General features: G+C 43.5%; 1 protein-coding gene across 1 annotated transcript; it reads right to left on the bottom strand.

Moving 5' to 3' along the window:
- On the bottom strand, positions 1-27,769 carry asmt (acetylserotonin O-methyltransferase; the record flags this gene model as incomplete). Its single annotated transcript, XM_080412231.1, has 8 exons — positions 1-224; positions 1,616-1,738; positions 12,331-12,471; positions 19,995-20,113; positions 24,473-24,541; positions 25,422-25,551; positions 26,658-26,835; positions 27,665-27,769. The coding sequence occupies 8 exons, from the start codon at positions 27,767-27,769 to the stop codon at positions 1-3; spliced, it is 1,089 nt and encodes a 362-aa protein (XP_080268357.1).

Genomic DNA, 27,769 nt, shown 5'->3' with positions numbered 1-27,769 from the left:
TCATCCCTCCTTGCGTCCCAGGACAGCGTCGTAGGTCTTGCCCGTGTGGCGGACCTGGACCTGGGCCTGAAAGAACCCGGCAGCGGAGAGCAGGGCGGTGTACTGGCTGGCCGTCCTCTCCCGGCCCTCGGTCTGCACCAGCATGTTCAGGGAGTACAGCTGAGCCGTCAGCGGGCCAGAGCCGTCCTCACGCAGCAGAGCCTCCACCACCAGCACACCGCCTCCTGCAGGTGAGACCGGGAGAAACAGGCAGGTTTTAACCTAGTCTCGCGAGCCAGACTGCTGCCTCCCGCAATTTTCAAATGCTTCCGTCATATAGCATTTGGAGATTGTGGAATAGTTGTCTGGCTACGCGAGACTAGTTTTAACCCATTAAGGCTCGAGGCCGATTCTACAAAATGCCTTCTAAATCAGTAGTTCTCACACTTTTAAGACTTTTCAAACATGTTCAAAAATAGCAAATGTACAAGCTCGCTGTGAGCTTGGGTCCCTGGGAGACACCACATCTTTGGTTCTCGAGAAAAAAAGCTGTACATGACTTTATATTTTGTGGTTAGTGCGAGCTTCTTCCCCTGCTAGGTGTATGTATTGATTTGGACTGAAGGTCTTTTCAGACAGGGAGCGAGTGGCGTGCTTAATAATTCATTTTCAATGTGAGGCGAGCAGGCAGCTGACAGGCACAACGGAAGGCAGTCCTGTGAAACTGCCACGGCCTGATGCCAAATGTAATTGTCTTCAACTTTTTTGTTATTTTTTACGTGCCGCGTAGTTCATCAATGGGTGGACCTGACCGAATTGTAGAAACTCTCACTATCACTGTACGGACGGACGGACGGACAGACGGACGGACGGATGGACCAACCGAACGACCGAAATTGCCATCATTAGAGCCTCACCACTAGCAGGGATAAGGGAATGTGTGTGTGTGTGTGTGTGTGTGTGTGTGTGTGTGTGTGTGTGTGTGTGTGTGTGTGTGTGTGTGTGTGTGTGTGTGTGTGTGTGTGTGTGTGTGCTGTGTGGACGTCTTTGATCAAAGTCAGGCAGCAGTGTTTTCTGGGACCAGCTGCATTCTGGGTTTACAATCTGCCATCTCATTTCATGGCAGGGAAACAAACACAGGCATGAACGTGTGTGCACACACACACACACACACACACACACACACACACACACACACACACACACACACACACACACACACACACACACACACACACACACACACACACACACACACACTTGTATTCTATACTTGTGAGAACATTTTGTACAACTTGTAAATCGTCTATCTTCAGGGTGCAACACCAATGTGAAACTAAGTATAAATCAAGCATAATTCGAACCCCAAATCCGACACGTAATCTCAAAATGCATAATCCTAATCTGAATATTTTCCTAATTATAAGCCTATATATGAAAATGTTTATCATGTGAGAACCAGGCACATTTTCCTCACAATGTCTATTTCTCTATATTTCTCAAATTCTACTATACATGTGGGGACATTTGGTCCACGCACACGTACGCGCACACGCACACACGCACACACGCACACGCACACACACACACACACACACACACACACACACACACACACACACACACACACACACACCTGGCTTGCAGGACTGATAGACTCTGGTGAGCAGTTCTATGCAGCGCTCATCTGTCCAGTCGTGGAGAATTCTGGCAAGGATGTAGAGGTCAGCCTGAGGCAGGGGGTCTTTGAAGAAATCCCCTATACACACACACACACACACACACACACACACACACACACATACACATACACACACATACACACACACACACACACACACACACACACACACACACACACACACACACACACACACACACACACACACACACACACACACACACACACACAGTCTGTCTTACTATCTTTGTGGGGACGTCAAAAGCAACCTGTCAATGAAGTGACACTGATTCATATGCAATTAACAGAATGGAGTGACATTTTCAAACAACTGCAACATCATCAACAGACAGTATGAGCAAGACCGAAATATTGGATTGGCTGATATAAATGGAAGTTAACAAGTAAGACGCGCAAACGCGGGAAGCGAACGCAGCCCTATTATTATTATTATTATTTTTTTTTTTGTTATGTTGTGTATTTACGGACTTGTAATCCGTGTTATTTCACCGTGATGGGGAGAGCGTAGAGAGAAAGTCACGTGACTGCCTTCGCCTCGTATTGAAGTTAATGGGGGGGATATGGTTCTCCTATGCACGGAGTTTCGAGTCACATGGGGGCGCGAGCCAATGAGAGCGTGAGTCACATGGGGGCGCGGCTGCACACAGGCAGTGCACCACAGAGACACACACACACGGACAGAGACACACACAAGCCGAGCAGGGTTTAATAGTCCATATTCACACGGTGGCCATTTTGGAATTTAACATCGCGTTGCTGTGGCAACTGGGGTGGCAACTGGGGTGGCATTTCATTGACTTAATGGCAATATGGCCGGCGTGTGAATATGGTCTATAGTAAGCTGCACTTGGGCGGAGGCGCGGCTGCGCCTCCTTCCGCGTTCGCAATTAACGGAGATTCAGCTGGGAGACTGAACAAACTGTCCTCCCTAAACATTCCTCTCCAATCAACTCAGTCGGCCCGTTACAATCAGATTGGCCTAGCTCGTGACAGCGCTCCTTTAAAAGGACTCCTCCTCCTGCCTTATCTCACTTGTGCTAGCCCGGATCCGTTCAGGTCACCCGCCACCTCCCGACACCGCCCAGCAGCAGGCACCACCAGGAGCGGCCCTATCTACGGGGGCGGGCTCCGAAGCCCCCTGCCTTCCATCAGGCAGGATTCGATCCGAGGCTGCAGATCAGATTCCTCCGATGGAGCCCGCGCCAAAGCAACATCATTTTATGTCCTATTTAATGCATAACCATTCACTTAAAGCAACATCATCATTGTTCCATTAATGCATAACACATCATTATTGTTCCATTATGCATAAATCCATTCATGCAAAGCAATTTCATTATATGTTCCATCTATGCAGAAATCCATTATTGTAAACACTTCTTAATAAATATCATCACATTCATTTTGTGTAGTGAAGTCTTCCTTAAAGCTGAACGGTAATCATTCTTTATTCATTTTTTACAATATCGGTATCTGCAATTACGCCGTTCTACAAGCTCACAGCGCATCGCAACGCAATGAGTTGCGTTGTAACTCTGCAATCTTTGAAAAAAAATTAATGGGCAAATAAAGTTCAGTTTATGCATACTTTATATTTACTTGTTCATTGTTTAGTTAAATGTCATTTTTATATATTGAAGTTTAATTTTGTTTCGCCTAACGGCCCTATTTTCGCCGGTGCCTTACCCATTATTCCTAAACTTCTTTGACATTTCTTTACTATTTTTAAAAACATTTTCAAATAGTTCAAATAGCCAATCTACAAGCTCACAACGTGTCGATGTTGGACTATTTGAAAATGTTTTTTTTTTTAATTGCAAATAAGTTTAGGGATAATGGGTAAGGCACCGGCGAAAATAGGGCCCTTAATGTCTTACTGTACAACGTGCTGTTTACATTTCTGACTAATAAAGTGTTATTTCACAACACAAACAACAAAACTGCAGCAGCAGTAGCCATCACAGCAGGGAAAGAGCACATGCACCGTCGAAGCTCACAGCATGTTAGTGATCCGGCATGTCAGGGCTTTGAGAAATGAGCAGCACCTTTTCCTTCTCACTCCAGTGAACAACATCTCGTAGTGTGAGAACATATACCTGCTCACTGACAGTGGAGGTGATGGATCCACGCTTGTGGAGTGTGGAATGCCCTGACACCATCCATTAAAAGGGTGTGTAACACTGGTTTCTTTCCAAATTGGCCTGAAAAAATCAGGACACCACAAGGGGAGATATGTAAAATTTCCCATCTCTTTAGTACAGCGTTTGTATTTGTTGATGACATAAGTATTATTGTGTAAATTTGTTATGCTATGTTGATACATTGAATACACAGGACCACAATGGAAATCCCTTTAGCCTTATAATGTCTAACTGTAACCACGTGCTGTTTACATTTCTGACTACGGTAATAAAGTATTCAATTAATTTTAAAAAAAGCGCTTTCTGGTTAAAATTGTATGTACAGTCTTGTTGTCTCTGAGGCTGCCATTCTTTTTTTTATAAATCTCCATTTCTCTCGACTGCATTTGGCACAGTGAGTGGCTTTCCCACTGAGCTCCATCCAGACGAGCTTAAATTCCAATTGTATTCTGATGACAACTGAGAGATCGCACCAGCCGTGACAAGCAAATGCACGGTTATGTTTGTGGTTATGCGCGTGTGCCTGTTGTGCCATTATGTACGGTGTGTGTGTGAGAGCATGCAAGACATGTAAACATGAGCATGTATGACTCACTTTATAATGGCATGATATATCATATACAGTAACATGACAGCAACAATATATTATGATATAACATAGGAAGCTCTATATAGTATATGCTAATGTACTTCTTCGTATGAAAAATTACAAAACTTTTACAAGATCAATTTTGACACATTATCAACAAATGTCCCCAAAATAGACACCTGGGTTAATGTGTTTAACATACATTTGTATTAAATTGTTTAAGGTACTGTAAGAGATTTTTGTTTAAATAAGTTCAATAGCTCTATGTTCCCATGGTAATCTTTGCTATAGAGTGTTTGTTCAGTAACATGGGTCTCCCCATCTCTCCAGGTCTTTCTTAAACAGCTAATAAATAATACATTTTCAGGCAGGCAATTTCCTCCAATACAGGATGAACAAGTGAAACTGGCAGTGATGAAACTCCAAAAATAAAAATGGAAGCTGATCCAGTGGGTGCTTTCTCCTGACTGGATGAAACCAGTGGTGGACATGTACTCAAGTACTTTACTTAAGTACAATTTTGAGGTATCTTTTACTTTACTGGAATATTTCCAATTTTCAATACTTTTACTTCTACTCCCTTACATCTCAGAGGCAAATAGCACTTTTACTCCACTACAATTATTGGACAACTTTAGTTACTAGTTACTTTGTAGATTTTGATTGTTATTACAAAACCTACGTTAACCACTTCATCCCCATATACTTATATACTTGCTATGTGAAAATAGACGATGTACAAGCTCACACCGCGTCGCGATGCGAAACATGAATAATTACTTGCAACCTATAATTATGGGTCCGCGACCCATGAATGGGTCTCGAGTCTCTACCCACGGTTTGGGAAACACTGGCCTAAATCCCATCCTGCTGTAGGTGATTGAGGTGATTGAGTGATGAGATATCCAGCAGCCAGGACAGGACACACATATGAAGTATCATTTCAAACATAAGTACGTCATTCCATATAAGATTTGATTTAATATTGTGTCACAGGACTAGGTGATTCTGAATTCTGCAGTTAGCAGTGGTTGAAGTTGAAAACCACTGGTGTCCTCCCCCATCCGTTGGGATGGGATCATCAATTTGCATTTCCACAGTGTCCCAAGAGTTGAGCCCAGGTGGGGTGAGAAATGGAATACATAAGTGGGGGTCTGTGAAAGTTCAGAGACAACACCCCTTGATTTGATTAACTAAAGAAACTTGCTACAAGAGAAGTTTTTGTTCTATTGTAGGCATACTGTTTGAGGCTTGCCCTCCTGCTGGAGTCCGGTGATGCTACCCCTGTCTTGAACTAATTATAATCCCTTTGTTCCTTCCTGGGTGTTGGCCGTAGACAGTGAATGCATATTGACAGAGGACAGAATGTCTACAGAACTTTAAGTTTGGCTTTAACTCTGTCAAAGTTGAGTAAGACTATGTTCACAATACTAAAAGCCTTTTAAATGAGTAGTTGAAATGATTAAAGTCTTGATAACTATGACCTGTGTTGTTAACAAAGAGAAATGTCATTTAGGGAAAATATTCAGTCTGAAGTAACTGTTGTCTTATGTTGACTCATTGGATTTCTAACTACTGTTTGCAAACATGGAAGTATAAAGTGTGTGGTCTTATTCTAAAGCTTAAGAGATGTTGAACAAGAATGACTAAACCAGCCTTTGTGTAATAGTAAAGTTTGATAATTGGAAATAAGACAAGTTGGCACACTGTAAAGACAATGCTAATGTGTTTAACAGGATGTTTGTGGGGGTCCGGCCACGACTCCTCAATATTCATGTATTCGATGTGTGATAGGCCCACTGGGATTAGGGGCTGGGCTTAGACACCTAGCCTCCTCCTCTTGTGGCCAAAGGTATACAGTATAAAATAATGTGTTTCACTTGTGATGCGGCGCTCTGCTAATCTGACCTAACCTGGCAGCTTGCCTGTTGGGTGGAATAAAATGAAACCTAACTGAAATACCTTGGACCGGATCCTCCATTATTGAACCCTTCTCCAGGAGACTGAATACAGCCACTCTCTCGACCACAAATATACATCAGAATGGCGGTTGTCGGCAGTCGTTTTACTATTTTTTCCTTCTTTATGGAGGGAAGAATATACGAAAAGGACCTAGTTTGTTTGTTTTTGGTTTTGGGAGTGATTGACTGGTTTCCTGGAGGTTTTTTGGGGGGGGATCTGGGCAAGGTAAGTGCTTTGTGGCACGAAATAACTTCGGCAGTCCGTTAAAAGCCTGGGGAGTTATTAATGTTCTATTCATACCTATTGTAAACAATATAATAGGCCTTCGTGTTCCAGCACCATTTGACTTGTGAGCTAAAAGACAAGAAGTCAAAAAGGAGCTTATTTCAAATTGGTTTTGGAACCAATAATAATAGTGTTAGAGAATTTTGCGCCTCTTGAAATGTTCCAGAGTCGATTACGTAAGGGGCAAAAAGCAGGAGCAAAAAAAGCTCACTTTACTCGCCTTTGGAAACCTTTCACAGGAGTGTTAAATTGTTTGCATATTTTTTAATGTAAGTCGTCTATCCCTATGATAATTAACTATACTCCAGGGCAGCCGAGCACAAAAAGTACAGTTTGCGCTAGGGTAAATGTTTATGTAATTGTACAATTTGAACGCCTCTTCTGGTTCCTCCACACTCGTTTGGACTGGGAGCCAAAAGACAAAGGAAGTCAAAAAATGGCTTGTTTCAAATCGGGTTTGGAGCAAATGGAGGGGGTGTTTGAATTTATAACAATGTAATAGGACTTCATATTACCAAACGTTTGATTTAGGAACTCTTATTTCGAATCGGTTTGGTGACCAACAATAATAAGTAACATTGTGATACACATTTAGAACAATATAGTATAAATTCACCTTCCAAGATCGATAGACAGTAGGCTGCAAGACAAGGGGGTCCAAAAAAGCTTGCTGTGGTCGGTTTTGGAAGTTGAATTGAATGTAAATACATTTGAATGCCACTGCGGTTGGTTTAAGACTAGCCCAGTATCCGATTATCAACTGGAGTACGTGTACAAGTGCTTTCAGATATCGGCACGCGAAGGACCCAGAGCGCCTTAGCCTGTATAAAATTCCTGGGGTTAGTTTTATTAATGATGGAGTAAGATGAGTTAGCCTTGTATGTATCTTGGGAACAATAGAAAATATTTTCAATTAGGAGGGTTACTCTTGTCATAAGTGTCAGACTCAGATGAGCGATCATTGATGGCTGTTACCAGAATAGGGTTGAGATTTTAGGAGGACATATTTTCTAGGGTTCTAGTTAGGGAAAAGAAAGGTACATGGAATTTCAAGGCATTGTGTGAACTGTTGGTTTTTCCCTAGCACTTGGATATCTTGTGGTCGTACGGGAGGTGATTTTTTTAGACCCTTTCTTGTGTTGTGTGTGAAGTGAGTGTGTGGGTTTTAATGGGTCTTTGTTGTGAGTGATGTGGTGTGTTTGTAAGTCTGGATATGAGTCTTGTGTGCATGTGTTCAGTGAGTGTGTTTTGATGAGTCTTTGTTGTGAGTGAGGGGATGTTTGTGTGACACGATGGGAGTCTTGTATGGAGGTTGACGATGCAGTGAGGTGTTGAATGACTGGAGGCTGTGAGTGGTGGACGCTACTGGTGGCTTGAAATCGTTCTTAATTTTTGTATGAGTGGACTATGTTTTGCAGGGTTCATGCAGGCGTTTGGTCTGGTATAAATTTTTACATAGGCTATATTTGTGGTGTTGCCACGAATGGATTATTGGCGGGTTGGAAGATGATTTCGACGCATTTCGATTGTTGATGTGTCTTGGGGAAATGTTAATTTTTGATTTTAAGGGGAGGTGTTAATTTTTTGACTTTAAGTTGGGATACTGGGTGCCTGTGGGTGCTTGAAGTGGCTTGATTTTTATAGTCTATTGAGGATGATTTGGATTTTTTTCCAACTCTGGTCTGTTGACCACAGTTGAGAGGGGGAGTGAATGCTGATTAGCTAAATAATGTGAAAATGATTATCTAAGGACTTGTGTTGAATAAATAGGTGATATTTAGGCCGTAAAACAACGACAATGATCTGCATGGATTGTTAAATGTGGTTGAAAGAGGACGAAAATAGTGAACTAATGTAAAAGATACAAGTAGGAGTTTTCGATTGTTTATTTTAATCTGTGCTAAAGTAAGGCACTGAGTGCTTTTAAAACAAGGAAAAGGTTTTGTTATAATTTAAATTAGACCCATTTTGTGCTTTATCCGCGACGGTGTTAACTATTTAACTGGTCTAATATGTTGTTATGAGTGTGTTGTCCTTTTTGTGTTAGATCATGGCTGTTTTTGGAGAGACTACAACCTGGGAATGCATGCCTTTGGAGATCCTGTTATCTGGCCAGAAACAGGGTTGTTTGTGTTCTTTTCGAATACCAGGGTTTGATCACTGATTGGAAAAGCATAACATGACCACATTAGGATCTGTTGGTGTTACTTTAAATATTGGGGGACATGTGATAAGCTAGCATGTGTGCTTCAACTAAAAAGATACACTTTATTTAGTTGACTCAGCCGTGAATGGGTACATAGACAGTGTGGATTTAGAAACGAATGATTTGGTTATAATTGAAGGTTATGTAGAAGTTTCACAGGCTTTCTGGATGCACGGGTTCAGAGGCTTATTCTAAAAAGCCTTTGGGCCATGTGCTCCAGGGAGACTTTTGTGATCCATATTTTGTTGAAATTAATTCTATTTCGGTTTATTTTTAGGAGATCTTAGGACAGAACCATTGATTACCTCTGATGGTTAAGTGAGGGTATTACACCCTTTCTTTCATGTTTTTCTTAAGAACACAGTCTTTTCTCTTTTGTGCTAAAATGAAACTGTAAACTTTGCCTCAATTGAGGGACAGCTTGTAAATAGTTCCTGGTCTGAATCACTATTCTTTTAACTCTCACGGATCGTTTCGATAGTGGACTAAAATACCTAATTCAGTGGTTCACCACTGGGGCTAAACATAGGCTGTACCTCTCTTTTGTTTGAGGAACAGATAACATTTATAAACCAAAGCACCAAATAAGAGATGTTCTGTGTCCTCCTTGTAAATTACCATGCGTTCTGTGTTCTTGTGTCTGTTAGGAGTCAAAAGCTGAGAGAAAGAGCACATTGGACCACAGAGTACAGATTTCGGGTGAGTGCGGGCTGATGATTGGTTACAGGGGTGAAATGACAAATTACTGAGGCAGACCTAAGTAATTAGTATAGTTTTTAGTAAAAGGCCAGACCTTGAGGGTCGCACTAAGCGACTGGGGAGGATTTATCCTCGTGCTCAAGAGGCCAACGATAGGTTAAAGATAGTAAGATTAGTTATTACCTGATAGTCAGATAGGGAGGTCTATGTTCTATTTGTTTAAACGGATATACACCCTTGTGCCGATACTTCGCCAGCACTGATCTTTGTAACATCTGTACTTAAGTAGAATAGATTTGAGTAGGCCATAAGCCGTGTAAACATTTTGAAAATATTGAGAGTAAAAATTCTGGTATTACTAAACGTAGAACCCAGAGGGGTGACGCTTATACAGAGATTATCATAACACATTTTGAAGTATTGGTAGGAAAATAGAGTTAAAAAGTTGCTAAAAATGTGGGAAAATTGTACTATTAGGAAAATGCTAAAACGTTCTGGTCCATGAGTAACAAATGAGAATCATGGTTTTGTAAAATATAACAAAAAGAGATTGAGCCAGAGTAATTTATGTAGGAAGAAATTGACTAAAACATAGCTAAAATGTGATATTTGTAGAAGGATGTCTAATTTCCTAGGGAAAGTGTAGGGAAAGTTGTTTCCAAATATGTTCATGTCAGGAACTGATGGCGTTGGAGAAAGATGGAGAAAGTTGAAGACACTGATGGTGTGGGAGGAATTTGGCTGACATTCCAGAGGGGACATCAGGCTGAGTGGACAGCAGAGTTCTACAACGGCACGCCCCAGACCATGCCACGCCAGGTCCCTCAAAAAGTCCCACTCTAGACCTCTAGACCGCGGCAGGAAACCAGCAGATGCAGCTCAACGGACCAGGAGCCGGGGTGAACCGTCAACAACTCATCCCTCTTCAGAGAGGAGGGTCCATGGAAGGCTGTCTGTCTACTCATCTCTACAGGGGTCAGGAGGTCTACTGGTCCCGGATAACAGCCGACGAGTGGGTGTCCCAGGTCGAGCGGCATCGAGCAGATGAGGAGCGGTGAACGACACCACTACAGGACGGGAAACCATGGAGCCCCTACATCAAGCAGATGGTTGGATGGTGTGGTATCACAGATATACTGCCATGGTCCAGGCCTTCCAGATTCAACAAAGTTGCAATACACTCTCTCAGTGGAGAGAAATGCCCTGTAGGTGTCATCGAAAATGACATCATGCCCCCACCCTTCACTGATCCCCCATCACACTTTCCTCTGTCTCATGCCCCGAGCTGTGAACAGCTTCAGATTCAAGGACTGAATATTCCCCAGTAGGACTTGGACACTCAAGACGAAGACAGACCAGCGTTTTTTAGCTCAGGCGAAAAATGAAAGAACAGAGAACATTCTGTGCGCGTGGACACTAAAGGACACTCGTTGTCAAAGTATGTTATATGATGTGTTTTGAACAGTAACCAAATGATGATTGTTTTCCGGTTTCAGTTGGCTACGTAAATAGGCTACTAATGGTGAGTCTTTTCAGGTTCGACAGATGGCTGGCGGAGAATTTAACCCAGAGTGTTTTTAACAGTATTTTATTATTTCCAATGTTTGAAAATTCCTTTATGGTAGACGTTATTAAGTCTACCAAGAGGGGACTGAAGTATCATTTCAAACATAAGTACGTCATTCCATATAAGATTTGATTTAATATTGTGTCACAGGACTAGGTGATTCTGAATTCTGCAGTTAGCAGTGGTTGAAGTTGAAAACCACTGGTGTCCTCCCCCATCCGTTGGGATGGGATCATCAATTTGCATTTCCACAGTGTCCCAAGAGTTGAGCCCAGGTGGGGTGAGAAATGGAATACATAAGTGGGGGTCTGTGAAAGTTCAGAGACAACACCCCTTGATTTGATTAACTAAAGAAACTTGCTACAAGAGAAGTTTTTGTTCTATTGTAGGCATACTGTTTGAGGCTTGCCCTCCTGCTGGAGTCCGGTGATGCTACCCCTGTCTTGAACTAATTATAATCCCTTTGTTCCTTCCTGGGTGTTGGCCGTAGACAGTGAATGCATATTGACAGAGGACAGAATGTCTACAGAACTTTAAGTTTGGCTTTAACTCTGTCAAAGTTGAGTAAGACTATGTTCACAATACTAAAAGCCTTTTAAATGAGTAGTTGAAATGATTAAAGTCTTGATAACTATGACCTGTGTTGTTAACAAAGAGAAATGTCATTTAGGGAAAATATTCAGTCTGAAGTAACTGTTGTCTTATGTTGACTCATTGGATTTCTAACTACTGTTTGCAAACATGGAAGTATAAAGTGTGTGGTCTTATTCTAAAGCTTAAGAGATGTTGAACAAGAATGACTAAACCAGCCTTTGTGTAATAGTAAAGTTTGATAATTGGAAATAAGACAAGTTGGCACACTGTAAAGACAATGCTAATGTGTTTAACAGGATGTTTGTGGGGGTCCGGCCACGACTCCTCAATATTCATGTATTCGATGTGTGATAGGCCCACTGGGATTAGGGGCTGGGCTTAGACACCTAGCCTCCTCCTCTTGTGGCCAAAGGTATACAGTATAAAATAATGTGTTTCACTTGTGATGCGGCGCTCTGCTAATCTGACCTAACCTGGCAGCTTGCCTGTTGGGTGGAATAAAATGAAACCTAACTGAAATACCTTGGACCGGATCCTCCATTATTGAACCCTTCTCCAGGAGACTGAATACAGCCACTCTCTCGACCACAAATATACATCACATACCTTCATGGAAGCCTATCCTCCGGTCGCCAACGGTGACAAAGTGTTCCCTGGCAGTGTGTACCACCTTGGGCAGGTCAAAGATCGTCACAGTGCATTCTGGGTATGCCGACGTGCACTGCTTGGCCAATGCGCCGCTACAGCCTGCAGAGAGAGAGAGAGAGAGAGAGAGAGAGAGAGAGAGAGACAGAGAGACAGAGAGACAGAGAGACAGAGAGACAGAGAGACAGAGAGAGAGAGCGAGAGAGCGAGACAGAGAGACAAACACAGACAGAGACAGAGACAGAGACAGAGACAGAGACAGAGACAGCGAGAGACAGAGACAGAGACAGAGACAGAGACAGAGACAGAGACAGAGACAGAGACAGAGACAGAGACAGAGAGAGATGGAGAGAGAAGAAGAAACAAGGGGAAGAGATTTAAGATTCAGACTGGATTCATGGAAGGGGGGAAAAGTGTTACACTATAAAGAGAGAGAGAGACGGTCATGAGAGACAGGAAAAGGTGATAGGAAATCCAAATTAGGGTGTATATGAGAGAGAGAGGGTGTGTGCGTGTGCGTGTGTGTGTCACTGTGCGTGTGTGTGTGTGTGTGTGTGTGTGTGTGTGTGTGTGTGTGTGTGTGTGAGAGAGAGAGAAAAAGTGAGAGAGAAGAAGGGGTGTGTGAAAGCATCCATGTGGAATACATGCAGCATCAAGAGAGGAGAGAGAGAACACTGGCATGCTTTTTATACAATAGTGTGTCTTTCCTCAAGAAGTAATATGAACTAGTGCTGGGTATTTGTGTGTGCATGCGTGGGTACGTGTGTGTGTGAGAGAGAGAGAGAGAGAGAGAGAGAGAGAGAGAGAGAGAGAGAGAGAGAGAGAGAGAGAGAGAGAGAGAGAGAGAGAGAGAGAAAGTGAGAGAGAAGAAGGGGTGAAAGTGTGTGAAAGCATCCATGTGGAATACATGCAGCATCAAAGGATTCCAAGAGGCTGGTGTGTAGAGCACATACTGCCACCAGAGAGTGAACTCATGGAAACTTTCCTTTAATAAGGTGTACTGCTACCAAAGGCATCAGTATTCTGAACTCTTTCTCTCTCTCTCTCTTTCCATCATGCTCACAGTATTTCTCACTCTCAGTATCACACACGCACGCGCGCACGCACACACACACACGCACACGCATATATCCTTCTCCTCCGACTACATCAAACACTCATTGAGTTCTGCACAGAAAAGGTCCACAGGTCAAGAGAAGATGAAAAGCAGCGGAGATGAAGTGACGCATTACCACAGGACAGGACAAGTGCCCAACCGATGCCAGATTTTTGGGTCCAATGCCGAGTCCTAGCCCCACCGATTACTGATGTTTTGACTGATATTTTGTCAAAAGGAAAATCAGGGTGCTCGGGTGGCGCAGTGGCAAAGTATCTGCCCACCACCGCCGAGGTTGTGGGTTCGATTCCACCGTGGTGCATCCAGCTTTGTCGAGCGTCTACACACGAACACGATTGGCCCGTGTTCGGGGGAGAGAAGCCAGCCAGGCAGGGGAGGGTGATAATTTTCACAGCACGTAATCCTACGGGTTGTGGCGGCTGGGTCAGCGGGAGGAGTAGGGGTGGGGGCTCCTCACTGGCAGGTCAGTCAGTAAGTTACAACAGCAGTGAGTGGGGAGGAATCATCTGGCACGAAGACTAAATTGGGGAGAAAAAGGTAAAAAGCACAAAATAAAAATCACACCCTGTGTGAAGTGGGCGGTGTCTTGCTAGCTAATCACAATACTGAATGGAGTCAACCAATCATGTACAAAAAATAAATACATTTATTGAAACACTCTTTATGATGGAAGAAACCATAACTTGAAAAAAACAAACTTATGTTTTTTTTCAAGTTATGGTTTCTTATATAGGGCTATGCACATGTGTCATGTGACACTGGCCAATCACAATCCTGAATAGACTGTGATTGGCCAATCACGGTGCAGGGTTAGGCGGGGTACATTTTTGTACATTTTTGGCCAATGCACATTCCTGCATATTGTACAAATATCCAAACCTCACTTATAGGGGCGGTTTCACCGCCCACTTCACACTGGGTGTGATTTTTGGGTCACAGTGGTCATCACAGTGATGGAAGAAGTGATGGAAGAAAAGTAATATTGTGGACCAACCATTCTACACCCCTAACTTTAAAAAAAACATGAATGTTTTTTTTTAAGTGCATAGTCCTATTTATAGGGCTATGCACATGTGTCATGTTTCACTAGCCAATCACAGTCCTGAATAGACTCATGGATTAAAGTTCTCAGTCGCCAAGACTGATTTCAGTCATTTGGATTCCATGGAAGCCAGCATGTCTTCTATGGAAGCATGTTGCGCAGCAGACGCATTGAGAGCTTGTAGAAAGGCTATTTTCGGTTATTTTAAGATTAGAGCATTTGAAGTGGTCAAACTAGCAATATGTTCAGAAGCATCTTCCATAATATCTTAATCGTCTCGGATATTTCATATAAAGCAAAGGTTTAAAGCCTGAATCTGTGATTTCTGCACATGGTTAGCAGTATGTAGAACAGCAGGAACAATATTACTAAAGCATCCTAATTGTACATATTGTATTCATTGTTTAGGAATCGGCGCTAGTGTGCGTGTGGGGGATCCTTTCACACGGTTTCACAAATCGCACATTAGGACATTTTCAGTCGTGAGATTTAAACTAGCTTTAATCCATGAGACTGTGATTGGCCAATCACGGTGCAGGGTTAGGGGGGTACAATGGTGGCCAATCACAGCGCAGGGTTGGGGGGGTGCAATGGGTGGGGGGGGGTACAATGGTGGCCAATCACAGTGCAGCGAATGTCGATGTCCAAACCTCACATATAGGGGCGGTTTCACCGCCCAAAAATCACACCCAGTGTGAAGTGAGCGGTGCTATTTATGTGAGTTATTAATTTCATCATGCATCTCGGTAGCCAATCACAGCACGTCCTGCGAAGTGACGTGCTTACATTTTTTACATTATTATTAATTTCATCATGCGTCTCGCTAGCCAATCACAGCGCGTCTGCGAAGTTTGAAGTTAATTTCATCATGTGTCTCGCTAGCCAATCACGGCACGTCCTGCAGAGCTTAGCCTATGGGCGTGTTTTCCACAGCATGGCGTCACAGCGAAAGACACATTTTCGTGACGGAAAGAAAAACTTTCACCACGGATGGGTCCTAAACCCTCTTATAGGAGCGGTTACACCGCTCAAAAAGGTCCAATAATGGCGATATATCGGCCAGACGTATATATGGGTCTGGCTCCAGTCCAGACAGGACAGGACAGGACAGAGTCGTACCGAGGCACTGACGCACACCAGGATGACTCAGTTTGTTAATGCTAAAATCTATCGATGGGCCCATTAAACCCGTTAGTAGCTCTATCACTCATCCTGAATGCACAAGTGCATTCCAGAGTTTGTCAAACAGACACACTTCCAGACAGGCCAACAGAGAAAGCGTCTGACAGACAGACAGTTGATTGACAAACAGGTAGGCTGTATGACAAACAGTCAGAGAGTCAGGTATAAACAAAATGATGCAGGTAAGTAGGTGATGACTGGTAAACACAGTATGGTTTTCAGTGTTCATTGAATTCTGAGTCTAAACATGGACATATGGGATCCAGAGTTAAATTGTAACACTGAAGATTTTACAACGTAGGTAGAAATACAGTGAGAAGCTTGAAGGTTGACAGGGACAGACAGAAAGATAGACATCATATTTTATTTATATCACGAAAGATCTATACTCACAAAGTAACACCAAGGACAAGCATTACAGAAACTTACAACAAAAGTTAGATAGACAGACAGACAGACAGGTTGGCTGAAAGGTCAAAAGACATAAAGAAGCGTTGATTCGCACACACAGGGCAGCAGAGACATCAGACAGACGTAAGGACTGACCGACAGACTTAAGAGGGAGACAGACAGTCAGGCAGTCAGACAGACAGGCTGATGAACAGACAGACAGACAGACAGACAGAGAGACAGAGACAAAGCCACTAAAAGTAGCGTTTAAATTTTTTGTACTGAGCAGATGCCCAGTGAGAAACAGAGTGGGCACACTGCAGGGAGTGTGCCCTTCACTCTTCCTGCTGTCATGCACACACACACAAACACCCACACAGCACACACGCACGCAAATGGATCTTCACCGTGGCACCTTTGCCCCCTCCCCACTGTCCACTTTGTCCTGCAAGCGAGCACGCGGCTTGCTGTGTGTGTGTGTGTGTGTGTGTGTGTGTGCGCGCGCGCGTGCGCGTGTGTGTGTGCGTGTGTTTATGTATGCAGACATGGGTGCACCTGTGATCATGAAAAACTCGGGGGAGAGAGAGAGAGGCAGAGTCCTTCTTATTCTTAGGTGGTGGCTGCACAGCTCCCCCTTGTGGTCAAATGAGGTGTCACACTGCAGGATAAGCTGGCTGTACAGTAAGTGTAAATGGTGCATTTATCCAAAGTGCTTTACATAGATTGTGCATTACATTCACCCATTCACACACACATTCATCCATCAATGGCGGAGGAAACCATGCAAGGCACCCCCTTGCTCAAGGACACTTCGACACTAACTCTGGGGAAGCCCGGGATCGAACTGGAAACCTCACGGCTTCCATCCGGCTTCCATCCGGCCACTCTACCGGCCACTCAACCCATGAGCCACTGCCGCTCCTGTGTTCTTATAGGATAGTTATTCTCAACCTTTTGCATTTAAAAGACCCCCGGTTTGATATGCATTAGTCCACGGACCCCCCTTATTTCTATCTCTGGGACCCCAGTCGACAGTGTACAATCTTGAGTGGTCATTTAACTCTGAGCGTGTACAAATGGAACCAAATGGACCCGTAAGGGTCCATTTGGTTCCATTTGTACAATCTCAGAGTTATAGACCTGTAACGCCTTATATTAAGGATCCCCTGGGGGTGGGGGGTCCCTGGACCCCCACATTGAGAACAAGTGGTTCAAGAAGTCCATCACAGGCACGGTGACCCCTGTTTTGAGTCGTCCCGTAGCGTAGTGCAGAGTCTTACAGAAAACCCGAAGGCAGCCGATGAAAATGCCATGCATGCTGTTTGAAGTTTTGACCAGACGGGTCAGGTACGTGTGAGGGAATTCTCACCCAGAATAGCGGCCTTCAAAGCCCCGGCCCCTTTTTGATAGAATGTTGCAAGGAGATAAAGGGGGTTAGTCTATTTTCCACAAAAGAGACTATGAAGTGTACGAGTCCACCTCGTGAATCCACTGATGTTGTGTGAATAAGGAGGAGTTGTGTGAATAACAAGGTAGGTTGGACTTCTAAGACTTGGCACATCTGAGAGAACACCTCAACTGCCCTTCTCATAATGCCGCCGTGCCTCGACCTTATAGGAAACAGCCAGAAACAACATTAAACAAAGGTTAACACGTGGATTTCGGGTGGATTAAGAGTAACTGTTTGAAACAAATTTCAAGCGTCTTTGGCATTTTCATTATTCAGACGCATCACTGGAAATGCAGACAGGGAGCAGGGGAGTGACATGCAACAAACGGTCCGGCTGGCCGGGAATCGAACCGGGGACCTGCTTGTCTGGCATTACAGCATGGCATGCACCCCAACCATCGCCAATCGCTATCGGGTGTTGACGTCAGAGTACCATCTCTTTTTTTTTTTACAGCGTGGGATCAAAGGGGTCAGCCATCCTGAATATGGAGATCCAAATGACTCCAGACTGACCTCCAACTAATTGCTGACTGCACAAGGAAACCTTGCTATTATTATTCTACCCTGTCTTGTTTGCACAGGGGATTGATTGATTGTGAGTGAGCGTGACAATCTGAAAGTCCTCTTACCCCTTATGTTTTTGACTTCCCCAAACTTTGTGCATGTGTCAGAATACTTTATGAGAAGACAAGAGGCTAGACACTTCAGAGAGCTTAAAGGGAAAGACCACTTTGGTAGAGGTTTGGGTTGTGTAGTTACCTTGCCATGATGTAACTCCAAAGGTGGACAAAGAATCAAAAATAATTGCTCCATTGATTAGAAATTGATAATTAAAAATGTGCTCCTCATTGACTTACATTGTACGGTAAAACAGCTCTCAAAGTCACTCTTTAAGCACGTAAACGAACACGAACAAAGCTGATTCAGACAATATAGAACATCACCAAACCCAGTACTGTTTTTTTTTTTAATAAAAATGTTAACTTCCTGCTGATTTTACTATTTGAAGATCCGGATCCGGATCCGCAAATCCAGTCCAGGTTTTCTTCTGAATAAAATAGCTAAATCAACAGGAAGTTAACATTTTTATAAAAAAAAAAAAAACAGTACTGGGTTTGGTGATGTTCTATATTGTCTGAATCAACTTTGTTTGTGTTCATTTATGTGCTAAAAGAGTGACTTTGAGAGCAGTTTTACCGCACAGTGTAAGTCAATGAGGAGCATATTTTGAATTATCAATTTCTAATCAATGGAGCGATTATTTTTGATTTCTTGTCCACCTTTGTAGTTACATCATGGCAAGGTAAATACACAACCCACACCTCTACCAAAGTGGTCTTGCCCTTTAATGCCAGTCACTGTTCCTCTTGTGTCTGTCTAAGGACTCAAAGACATTGAACACACTCTGCCTGCCTAAACGTCTAATCCAGTGATTCCCAACCTGTGAGCAGGGGCCCACTTGCCATACCATCGCAGCCCCCCCAAATAATTGGCAAAACACTACGATTTTGATGATAATATAGGCTAACATTAATATATAAAAACTATGAATGAGAAAATAACAAAGATAACATGGTATTTTTCCTTTAACGCGCTAAGACCTGAGGCCGATTCTACAAATGCCTTCTAGTTCTCAAACTTTTTCGTGCCAAGGACCCCCAAAATGATATTTGGCCGAGGACCCCCCCCCCCCCCCCATCTCAAAATCTTCTGTTCCAGGGACCCCCCAGAAGCAAAGATTTGAGTTACAAATGTATGCTTAAAAATACATATATATTCAAAGATTTGCAAAAAAAATAAAATAATAATAATCTTTTGCAGATATACAAGCTCATAGCTTGTAGATCTGCTATTTTTGAATAGCCGTACCCGGTCTTAATGGATTAACACAGCACTTTTAATTGACTCTCTCCGGACTTCAGTGAAGCTCCTGTGTGTTGTGTGACAATGTGTCCCTGCCTTGACAACATAAGGACAACACTCAGAGGGGCGGCGGCTACATAACCGTATAATCTGTGCTGAGTGTGTGAGCAGGTGATTGAAAAGGTTGATCGGTTTAGTCATGCATTAACTGAAAGTGAGGCTATAGGGGGCTTCTGATAAAGGTCACTCTGTGTGTGCGTGCGTGCGTGCGTGCGTGCGTGCGTGCGTGCGTGCGTGCGTGCGTGCGTGCGTGCGTGCGTGCGTGCGTGCGTGCGTGCGTGCGTGCGTGCGTGCGTGCGTGTGTGTGTGGGAGACAGGGAGGAGCAACTGTAGCAGTCCTTCAGTTAGCATATAACCCTAACAACTCTAAATGTTAATGATTTTGATCCCACAACCTTATGCAAATGAGAAATTATGTATATCTTTCTCCTTCACACACACACACGTGCGCACACACGTACGCACGCACACACACACACACACACACACACACACACACACACACACACACACACACTTACCCCCAAGGTCGTAGATGACCCTGAAAGGTGAGAGGTCAAAGGCGGTGACCACGTCTCTGCCGCAGATGTTCCAAATGGAGTTCATTAACTGCATGAACTTCACCATCTCCTCATCAGACCTACACACACACACACACACACACACACACACACACACACACACACACACACACACACACACGCACACACACACACACACACACACACACAAGCACGCGTACACATGCACATACAAACACATAAAATATTGAGCCAAGTACACAACTTCCTCTCCACTTTTTAATTCTATAGAGACAATCCCATTGTTTACTGAACAGTTTCCCCAGGCTGTTACCTAGCAGCCAAGCTTGTTCTACCGTGCATTCACCACACACACACACACACACACACACACACACACACACACACACACACACACACACACACACACACACACACACACACACACACACACACACACACACACACACACACACACACACACACACCTAGAGAAAACACAAAATCTCTCCCACTGATACTTTGTTCATCCCCATGGCAGCAATGTGTGTGTGCGTGTGTGCGTGTGTGTGCGTGTGTGTGTGTGTGTGTGTGTGTGTGTGTGTGTGTGTGTGTGTGTGTGTGTGTGTGTGAGTTGTGTTTCACGGTTCACTGGAGTGTGTTTTTGCCTGAGGTGTCTGAGGCAGTTCTGAGGATTCTCCAACTCCTCGCCCTGCACTCACACACACACACACACACACTACACCCTTTCATGCACACACTTAGACGTCTGTCCTTCAGCCCTTCCTAAAACACTCTGGCCAATGCTCCAAGCGTCCTACACTCTCCTCCATACTGCAGCTCCCATACCGCGGACCCCATTTTCCACAGCAGTCTTAAAACTCACTTCTTCAGACTCCACCTCACCTCAGCCCATATATAGCACTCCTCTTTCCTTGTATCTCTACTTGTTGCCTAATTCGATACATGCTTAATTAGATCAGTGGATTTTCAAGGATCCCCAGTTTGGTTTGCATATTGGGCCACGGACCCCCCCCCCCATAACTCTGACAGTGTGCAAATGAAACCTTTGGTTCCATTTGTACACTGTCAGAGTTACAGTCCTGTAAGGTTCCATTTTGTCCCTAATACTATCAATCATTTTGCTGGGGACCGCCCTAGAACCCTCTCAAGGACCCCAGACCGCATTTTGAGAACCGCTGACTTAATGTTTCTTGGTATAAACGATAATGTGTTTCTTTTTAGATCGACAAATGCAGTTTGCTTGTCCACTGAAAGTATATTATTGAGATAGATGCTAGCTTTGATGTTGGTTGACGGGTGCAGGCCATTTATGCTGATCTTGCACTTTGTAAGTTGTTGTTTGTAAGTTGTTTGTAAGTTGTTCTGGTGTCTGCTGCATGCCTAAATAGCAAACAGGAAATTGCCTATTTTTCACATCTGTCCTCATCTCCTCCAATTCTACACTTCACTGGTCAAAACCCCACACCAACAAACTGACTACAGCTGCAGCGATCCATTAATTGCTTAGCGATTACTCTATCGATTACTTTTTCAATTAATCAAATAATAGATTTTTTGGGGGCAATTTATTTTTACTTTTATATCAACAAATCGACGCAAACAATTCAAATAGATATTTTTTTACTAAATCGATTTGTTTGATGAACCCTATAAGCTATATTTTATACGTACAGTACAATGGTGTCATGCAAAAACAGAAAATAGCCGATCTAAGATCACAACGTGTCACGATGTGACAGGTTGTGAGCTTGTAGATCATATCTTTTTGCTATTCGTACAAGTATATAGGGTTTACGACCTTTTCCCACAAGAAAGGGTCTTCTTGTTGTTTTTGCCCTGATTTTGTTATTTTTGTGCCTTTTAATTTAAACCCTGAAGCTTTGCGATTTCCAAAAATGTAAAGTGTGTTAATAAATAAAATGTATTATTATTATTGTTATTTACTTTCCTGCAGCTCCAGATAATGATAATAAACATGGTTACTTTAGATTCCTACTGTGTATGCTGAGCAGTGACCTCTGGAAGATGGCAGAGCAAAGACACAGGGGCAGACTTTTCTATTTCACAGTGCCAGGTTGTCTCTCCAAGCGTTTTAGAGTAGGAAGAATTGGGCTGTGGAATAAACACTTTGCCGCAATATGGCAAAGAAGTGAACAATAGTCTGAGTCATCAATGCTCTCCATGAATCACCTCATCATCCTGCAAAAAGAGATTCAAGGACTGCATGATTTGATGCTCCATAGAGCTCAGCTCACTATGGAAGAATCGATTAAGACCAACAACACCTTGTATTAGAGCAGTGTTTCTCAACCTGTGGGTCGGGATCCCCCGGGGGGTCCCCACATGATTTTTGGGGGGTCCCCAGATGACAGTAAAGTGAAAATGTAAGGACTTTTAAGACCTTTTTAATACAAATACAAAAAAAAGACATGAAAAAGACCATGCAGTCAAATGTAATCAACAAACTATACTATAAAAACTGGTCAAACATTGTCAAATAATATAAGTAAGAGGCGAAAAGAAATTGCCGATCTACAAGCTCACAACGCCTCGCGTTGTGAGCGAACGTTCCCCCCAGAATAGGGATGCTGGGGTTCCCTATTTAAAAACTTTCAAAAATAGATGGTCTTCAAGCTCACCCAGGCATTGCGACGCGACATATTGTGAGCTTGTAGATCTGGTATTTGGTGAAGTTTCCTTGCTGACAGATGCACTCAAATGAACGTACATTTTTAAGTTCCTGTGAGCGGCGTAGGATTACAAATTATGGATAATGCATGGTTGCTATTTTGAGATTTGTTTTAGCTGGTTACCTCTGAAATGTATTCCAGCCCCTACATAATGTATATCACTGATTCAAATGTCCTCCATACTTTTTCTGAGGCTTTGGGGGGGATTAGCCGTCCTCTGCTGTCCACACATCCCTGCAGACAGACAGACAGGCAGGCAGGCAGCAGGCAGACAGACAGAGAGGCAGGCAGGCAGGCAGGCAGGCAGGCAGCAGGCAGACAGACAGACAGACAGACAGGCAGGCAGGCAGGCAGGCAGACAGACAGGCAGGCAGACAGACAGGCAGGCAGGCAGACAGACAGACAGACAGACAGACAGACAGACAGACAGGCAGGTAGCAGGCAGGCAGGCAGGCAGGCAGGCAGTCAACAAAGGTTGGACCTGTGAGCCACTGACCCCTTAAATCGGTTGACTAGCAGATCAGCGAAGCGATAAAAGCAAAGGCTTTACGTGCGGTAAACATTCTGGACCTCAAGGGCAGACACGGAACCCCTTGAGCAAGACGCTGAACCCCTAACTGCTTCTGACTAGCAGGATGCATGGTTTCCTCCGCCGTTGGTGTGTGACTGGCTGAATATAATTAGGGGTGCAATAGCAAGTAATCGATTTGAATCAAATAGTATACTAAAAGTAAATAACATAAATACCAGATCTATAAGCTTATAGAGCTTGTAGCTATTTTCGAAATGTTTGCGTGGCGGCATCGTACAACAGACAATCTATCTAATGTACAAACAAACTAAATACATTTTAGTTTATTTTGCACTGATTCGTTGATATATACAAAGGTTTAACATCACCCCCCCCCCAAAAAAAAAAACACGCTTCTCGATTATTTGATTAATTGAAAAATTAATCAATAGGACAATCGCCAAGAAGATAAAGGATAGTAGCAGACCTACAGTACATGTAATGAACATTGCATCATGTCCCATTTACCAGTGGCAAATGGGTTCTCTCTTTCTTTCACTCTCTCTGTGTCTGTGTTCTCCACCATCCAGCCATTTCCCTCTCTCCCTGACCCCCTCTCTCTCTCTCTCTCTCTCTCTCTCTCTCTCTCTCTCTCTCTCTCTCTCTCTCTCTCTCTCTCTCTCTCTCTCTCTCTCTCTCTCTCTCTCTCTCTCTCTCTCTCTCTCTCTCTCTCTCTCTCTCTCTCTGACCCTCTCTTCTCTCTACCTCCAAGTATGCTCAACTTATTCCCCTCATCCTGCCAACTATTCCCCCCATTCCCCCCAGAGACGGGGCTAAGACTGAGAGAGAGGCTGCGGACAAAGATGGAATGTAAATGATACACACACACACACACACACACACACACACACACACACAGTCACACACACACACACACACCGCAGAACCGAGAGGAACTGAGGTGCAACAGTGGGGGAATGTGTGTGTTTGGTGTCTGTGTATTCTGTGCGTGTGTGCGTGTGTGTGTGCGCGTGCATGCGTGTGTATTATACTTTATGAGAGAGAGCAAGAGAGAGGGAGAAAACAGAGAGAGATGGAGGGGTTGTGTGCATGTGCATTTCATTTCATTTCAAACCTTTATTTATTCTCGAAAGACATTGAGGTTGCCCTCATTTGCAGTGTCGTCGAGATACATGCGTGCGTGTGTGTGTGTGAGACTGTGCGCGTGCACGTGCATCAAAAAAACATCTTACCTGTACACCGCTTCAAACAGGTCCTTGGAGCTGACACCAAAAGCCTTGTGGTACTGGGTGCACCCCTCTCTGGGAGCAAAACATCACAATATATTATTATATCAGTCACATTCACCATGACCTTGAATTTCCTGCTATCTCTATGTCTCCTCCCAGAATCATGCTGCTGTTCAGAACTCAGTGGTGGAAGAACGAAGAAGTTCTCACTTCCCTGTAACTTTCCTGTTCTATCCCGGATTTGAACCCTGGTCTCCAGCACAAGTGCTGAAATTTCGTGTCAAACCAGTGTCAAAGTTTCTGTCAAACCTAAACACAGGATCTAAATGTCTCAATAGAAGAGCAGGGTAACCACCCCACTTGTATAAGTTATATTGTATTAACATACTCTTACCATAGGCCTACAGATTTGACAAAATAACATGAGCAATTCCACAATATAAAAATACATAATCTATTACAAGTATAACACATTTCCCATGAGTAAGAGTACAAAAGTAGTGGCATCAAAATATACCTACAGTACCAAAGTAAAAGTACTGTAAGTAAAATAACACTTCCTCTGCATTCTCGTCTCCCTAGATTAGTTTTTTGATACACTTTGATACACTTGCCCCCATTTTTTTCACGAACCGCTTGCCCCCAGCGGTTCTTGTATTCTTGTATTCGTTTTACTGAGGTTAAGATTAGGAATACGTTTATGGTTAGGCATAGTTTTACTGATGTTAAGTTTAGGAATAAGGCTTGGTTTAGGCATAGTTTTACAGAAGTTAAGTTTAGGAATAAGGTTAGTTTTATGCATAGTTTTACTGAGGTTACGTTTAGCAATACCTGGTGGCGTCCTTTCCAAGGTTGCCGGATTAGACCAGGGGCGAGCGTGTTTTGGGGCAAGCGTTCTTGTGTTGTTATTATTACTACACACTGTGGAGGGGTGTGCCAGGATCGTACTGACCTGACAGCGTCGGTCAGGTAATGCCAGCAGAGGTATATGGTCCTGGAGTTGTACTGGATGGAGTGGTAGAGAGAGAGAGGGCTGCCGCGTGTCAGGTACACACTAGCCTGCTCCGTATTACTGTATAACACTGAGAGAGAGAGAGAGAGAGAGAGAGAGAGAGAGAGAGAGAGAGAGAGAGAGAGAGAGAGAGAGAGAGAGAGAGAGAGAGAAAATGAAGGAGAGATGTGGAGAGAGAGAGAGAGAGGGAAGGAGAGATGGAGAGATGGATAGAGTGTGAATGAGTGATGGCTGAGGCAGAGGTTAGACAGACATGCTGCATGCATACGTAAAAGCAGGAGAGCAACAGGACAGGGATATGATGAACATGCAGCGTATGCATGCGAGTTCTTTCTACACTTAACCACATGAACCCTATAGTGTCCATATTCTGGGGCAAAGATTCTGCAAAAATAGCCAATCTACAAGCTCACAGTGTATCACAGAGTAACACATTGTTGTTGTGAGGTTGTATATCGTCTATTTTCGGCGAAGATATTTGATGTACATGGAAATGTGATCTAGGATAGAGCCCTGGGGGACCCCAGTCATAGGATTTAAGTGGTTACAATTATGGATAAAATGTTGACAGATAAGGGAAATAGATGAGAGTACATTTTACTGGTCCTTTATTTATTATTTTTCTCCCCAATTTGGTCGTTATGCCAACTCTACCCATATTTGTAAAGTCCCTGTCACTACTGATCCCTACAATTGGTTTTGGAGAGGGTGTGGACCAGTGGTTCTGAAACTGGGGGTCAGGGGGGGTCCCCAGATAACATTGTTTTCTCATGCACTCAACAGTAAACAAACCAACATACAGTATAAGTGTATACAGGGTATCTGCACATTTCGAAAGTTACAATTTAATGACTTTAAAGACCTTTTTAATACGAAATTGGCCAAATTGTCAAATATTCGTCAATCTACAAGCTCACAACTCCTCGCAGTGCGAGGAGTTGTGAGCTTGTAGTTTGGCTTTTTTCACAATATTTGTCTGTGGAACCGTGTGAAACTAAATACAATTCCAACAATTCAAAGTGATTGTCAGGGTCCCCAATTTGAATATGATTATTTTGGGGGGTCTGATTAGTTTGGGAACCCTTGGTGTAGACAACCACCAGTCAGTGCTAACCAATTGATGATCAGAACTACAAAACTATCAGTGTTTCTGTGTGGGTCATTTTATGTACTGACCTTGTCCATCGTCCTGGCAGTGTGCATTGAGCAGCTCTAACCCGGCACAGGCAGCCAGCAGTCTTTGTGTGCCGTCCAGACTGGCTCCTACCATCTGGGATATCTCCACCGCAGACAGGGGGCGCTGTGAGCCTAGCAGCAGGTCAAACACCCCTAGCTCACATGCTGTGAACAGTGTCTGCAAAAGAGAACAGAGTAAGACCAAAGTTAGAATGGAAAACACCTTCCCTACTGCACAGTGTGCAGTCAGAATAACATGTCATCAAGTTAACAAGGAGCATAAAGTCAAATTATGTAATTTAATAGAATAAAAATTCCCCTTTAAGGCACAAGACCCATGAAACCTGTATCAAAAAGTGTATGGCACATCTGGGCGGCCATAACTGAGTGGGTAGAGAGGCCATCTGGTAATTGGGAAATGGACAGGGGGTCCTATTGGTCCTAACAGCTAGCCAGTTCGAACCCCGGCTCATCCAGTATACTATAAATTTCGAAGTGTCCCCCCGTGTGATCATCATGACCATCTGAGCTGAGCACCCATCAGCAGGATGAAGCTGTAAAAGCAATTTCCCCTCCTCTGGGTACCAGAAAATATTCAGTACAGTACATGAGTACCAGAGCAACCAAAATTATTCCTAACAGGGGGTTGGGAACTAGTTTTGCAATCGTTACAGAAACAGTATTTCCAAACATTCCTTTGTCCAGCACTGGGCATGTCTTTAAATATATAGGCAAAAACTTTCAGTAGTAGCAGATCTACAAGCTCATAACGCTCACAAGGTCGTCACAATGCAACGTATTGTGAGCTTGCTGTTTTCTACTTTTGAAAAACTTTAATCAAATCTAAGTTATTCCAAAATGATTAGAATTATTTTTCATTTTTAGACACAACACGTGTCAAAACATCTGTAATCTGTGGGCTAGGATTCGCCAAGAACCGGGATCAGCATCAGACCCAAAGATCTGGCACCTGTCGTGGGCTCTACAAGACATGTGTAGTGCTATACCTTTGAGACGAGGAATCCCTCCATATAATCCAGTATCTTCCTGGGGTACCCAGGCACAGCTGCCGCCGTCCGCTCTGACAAATCAATTCCAGGAGAGTCAGCCAT

Source organism: Gymnoscopelus braueri (assembly GCF_963280865.1).
Source record: "Gymnoscopelus braueri genome assembly, chromosome: 18".
Lineage (NCBI taxonomy): Eukaryota > Metazoa > Chordata > Actinopteri > Myctophiformes > Myctophidae > Gymnoscopelus > Gymnoscopelus braueri.
This window is presented reverse-complemented; position numbering and strand designations above follow the sequence as displayed.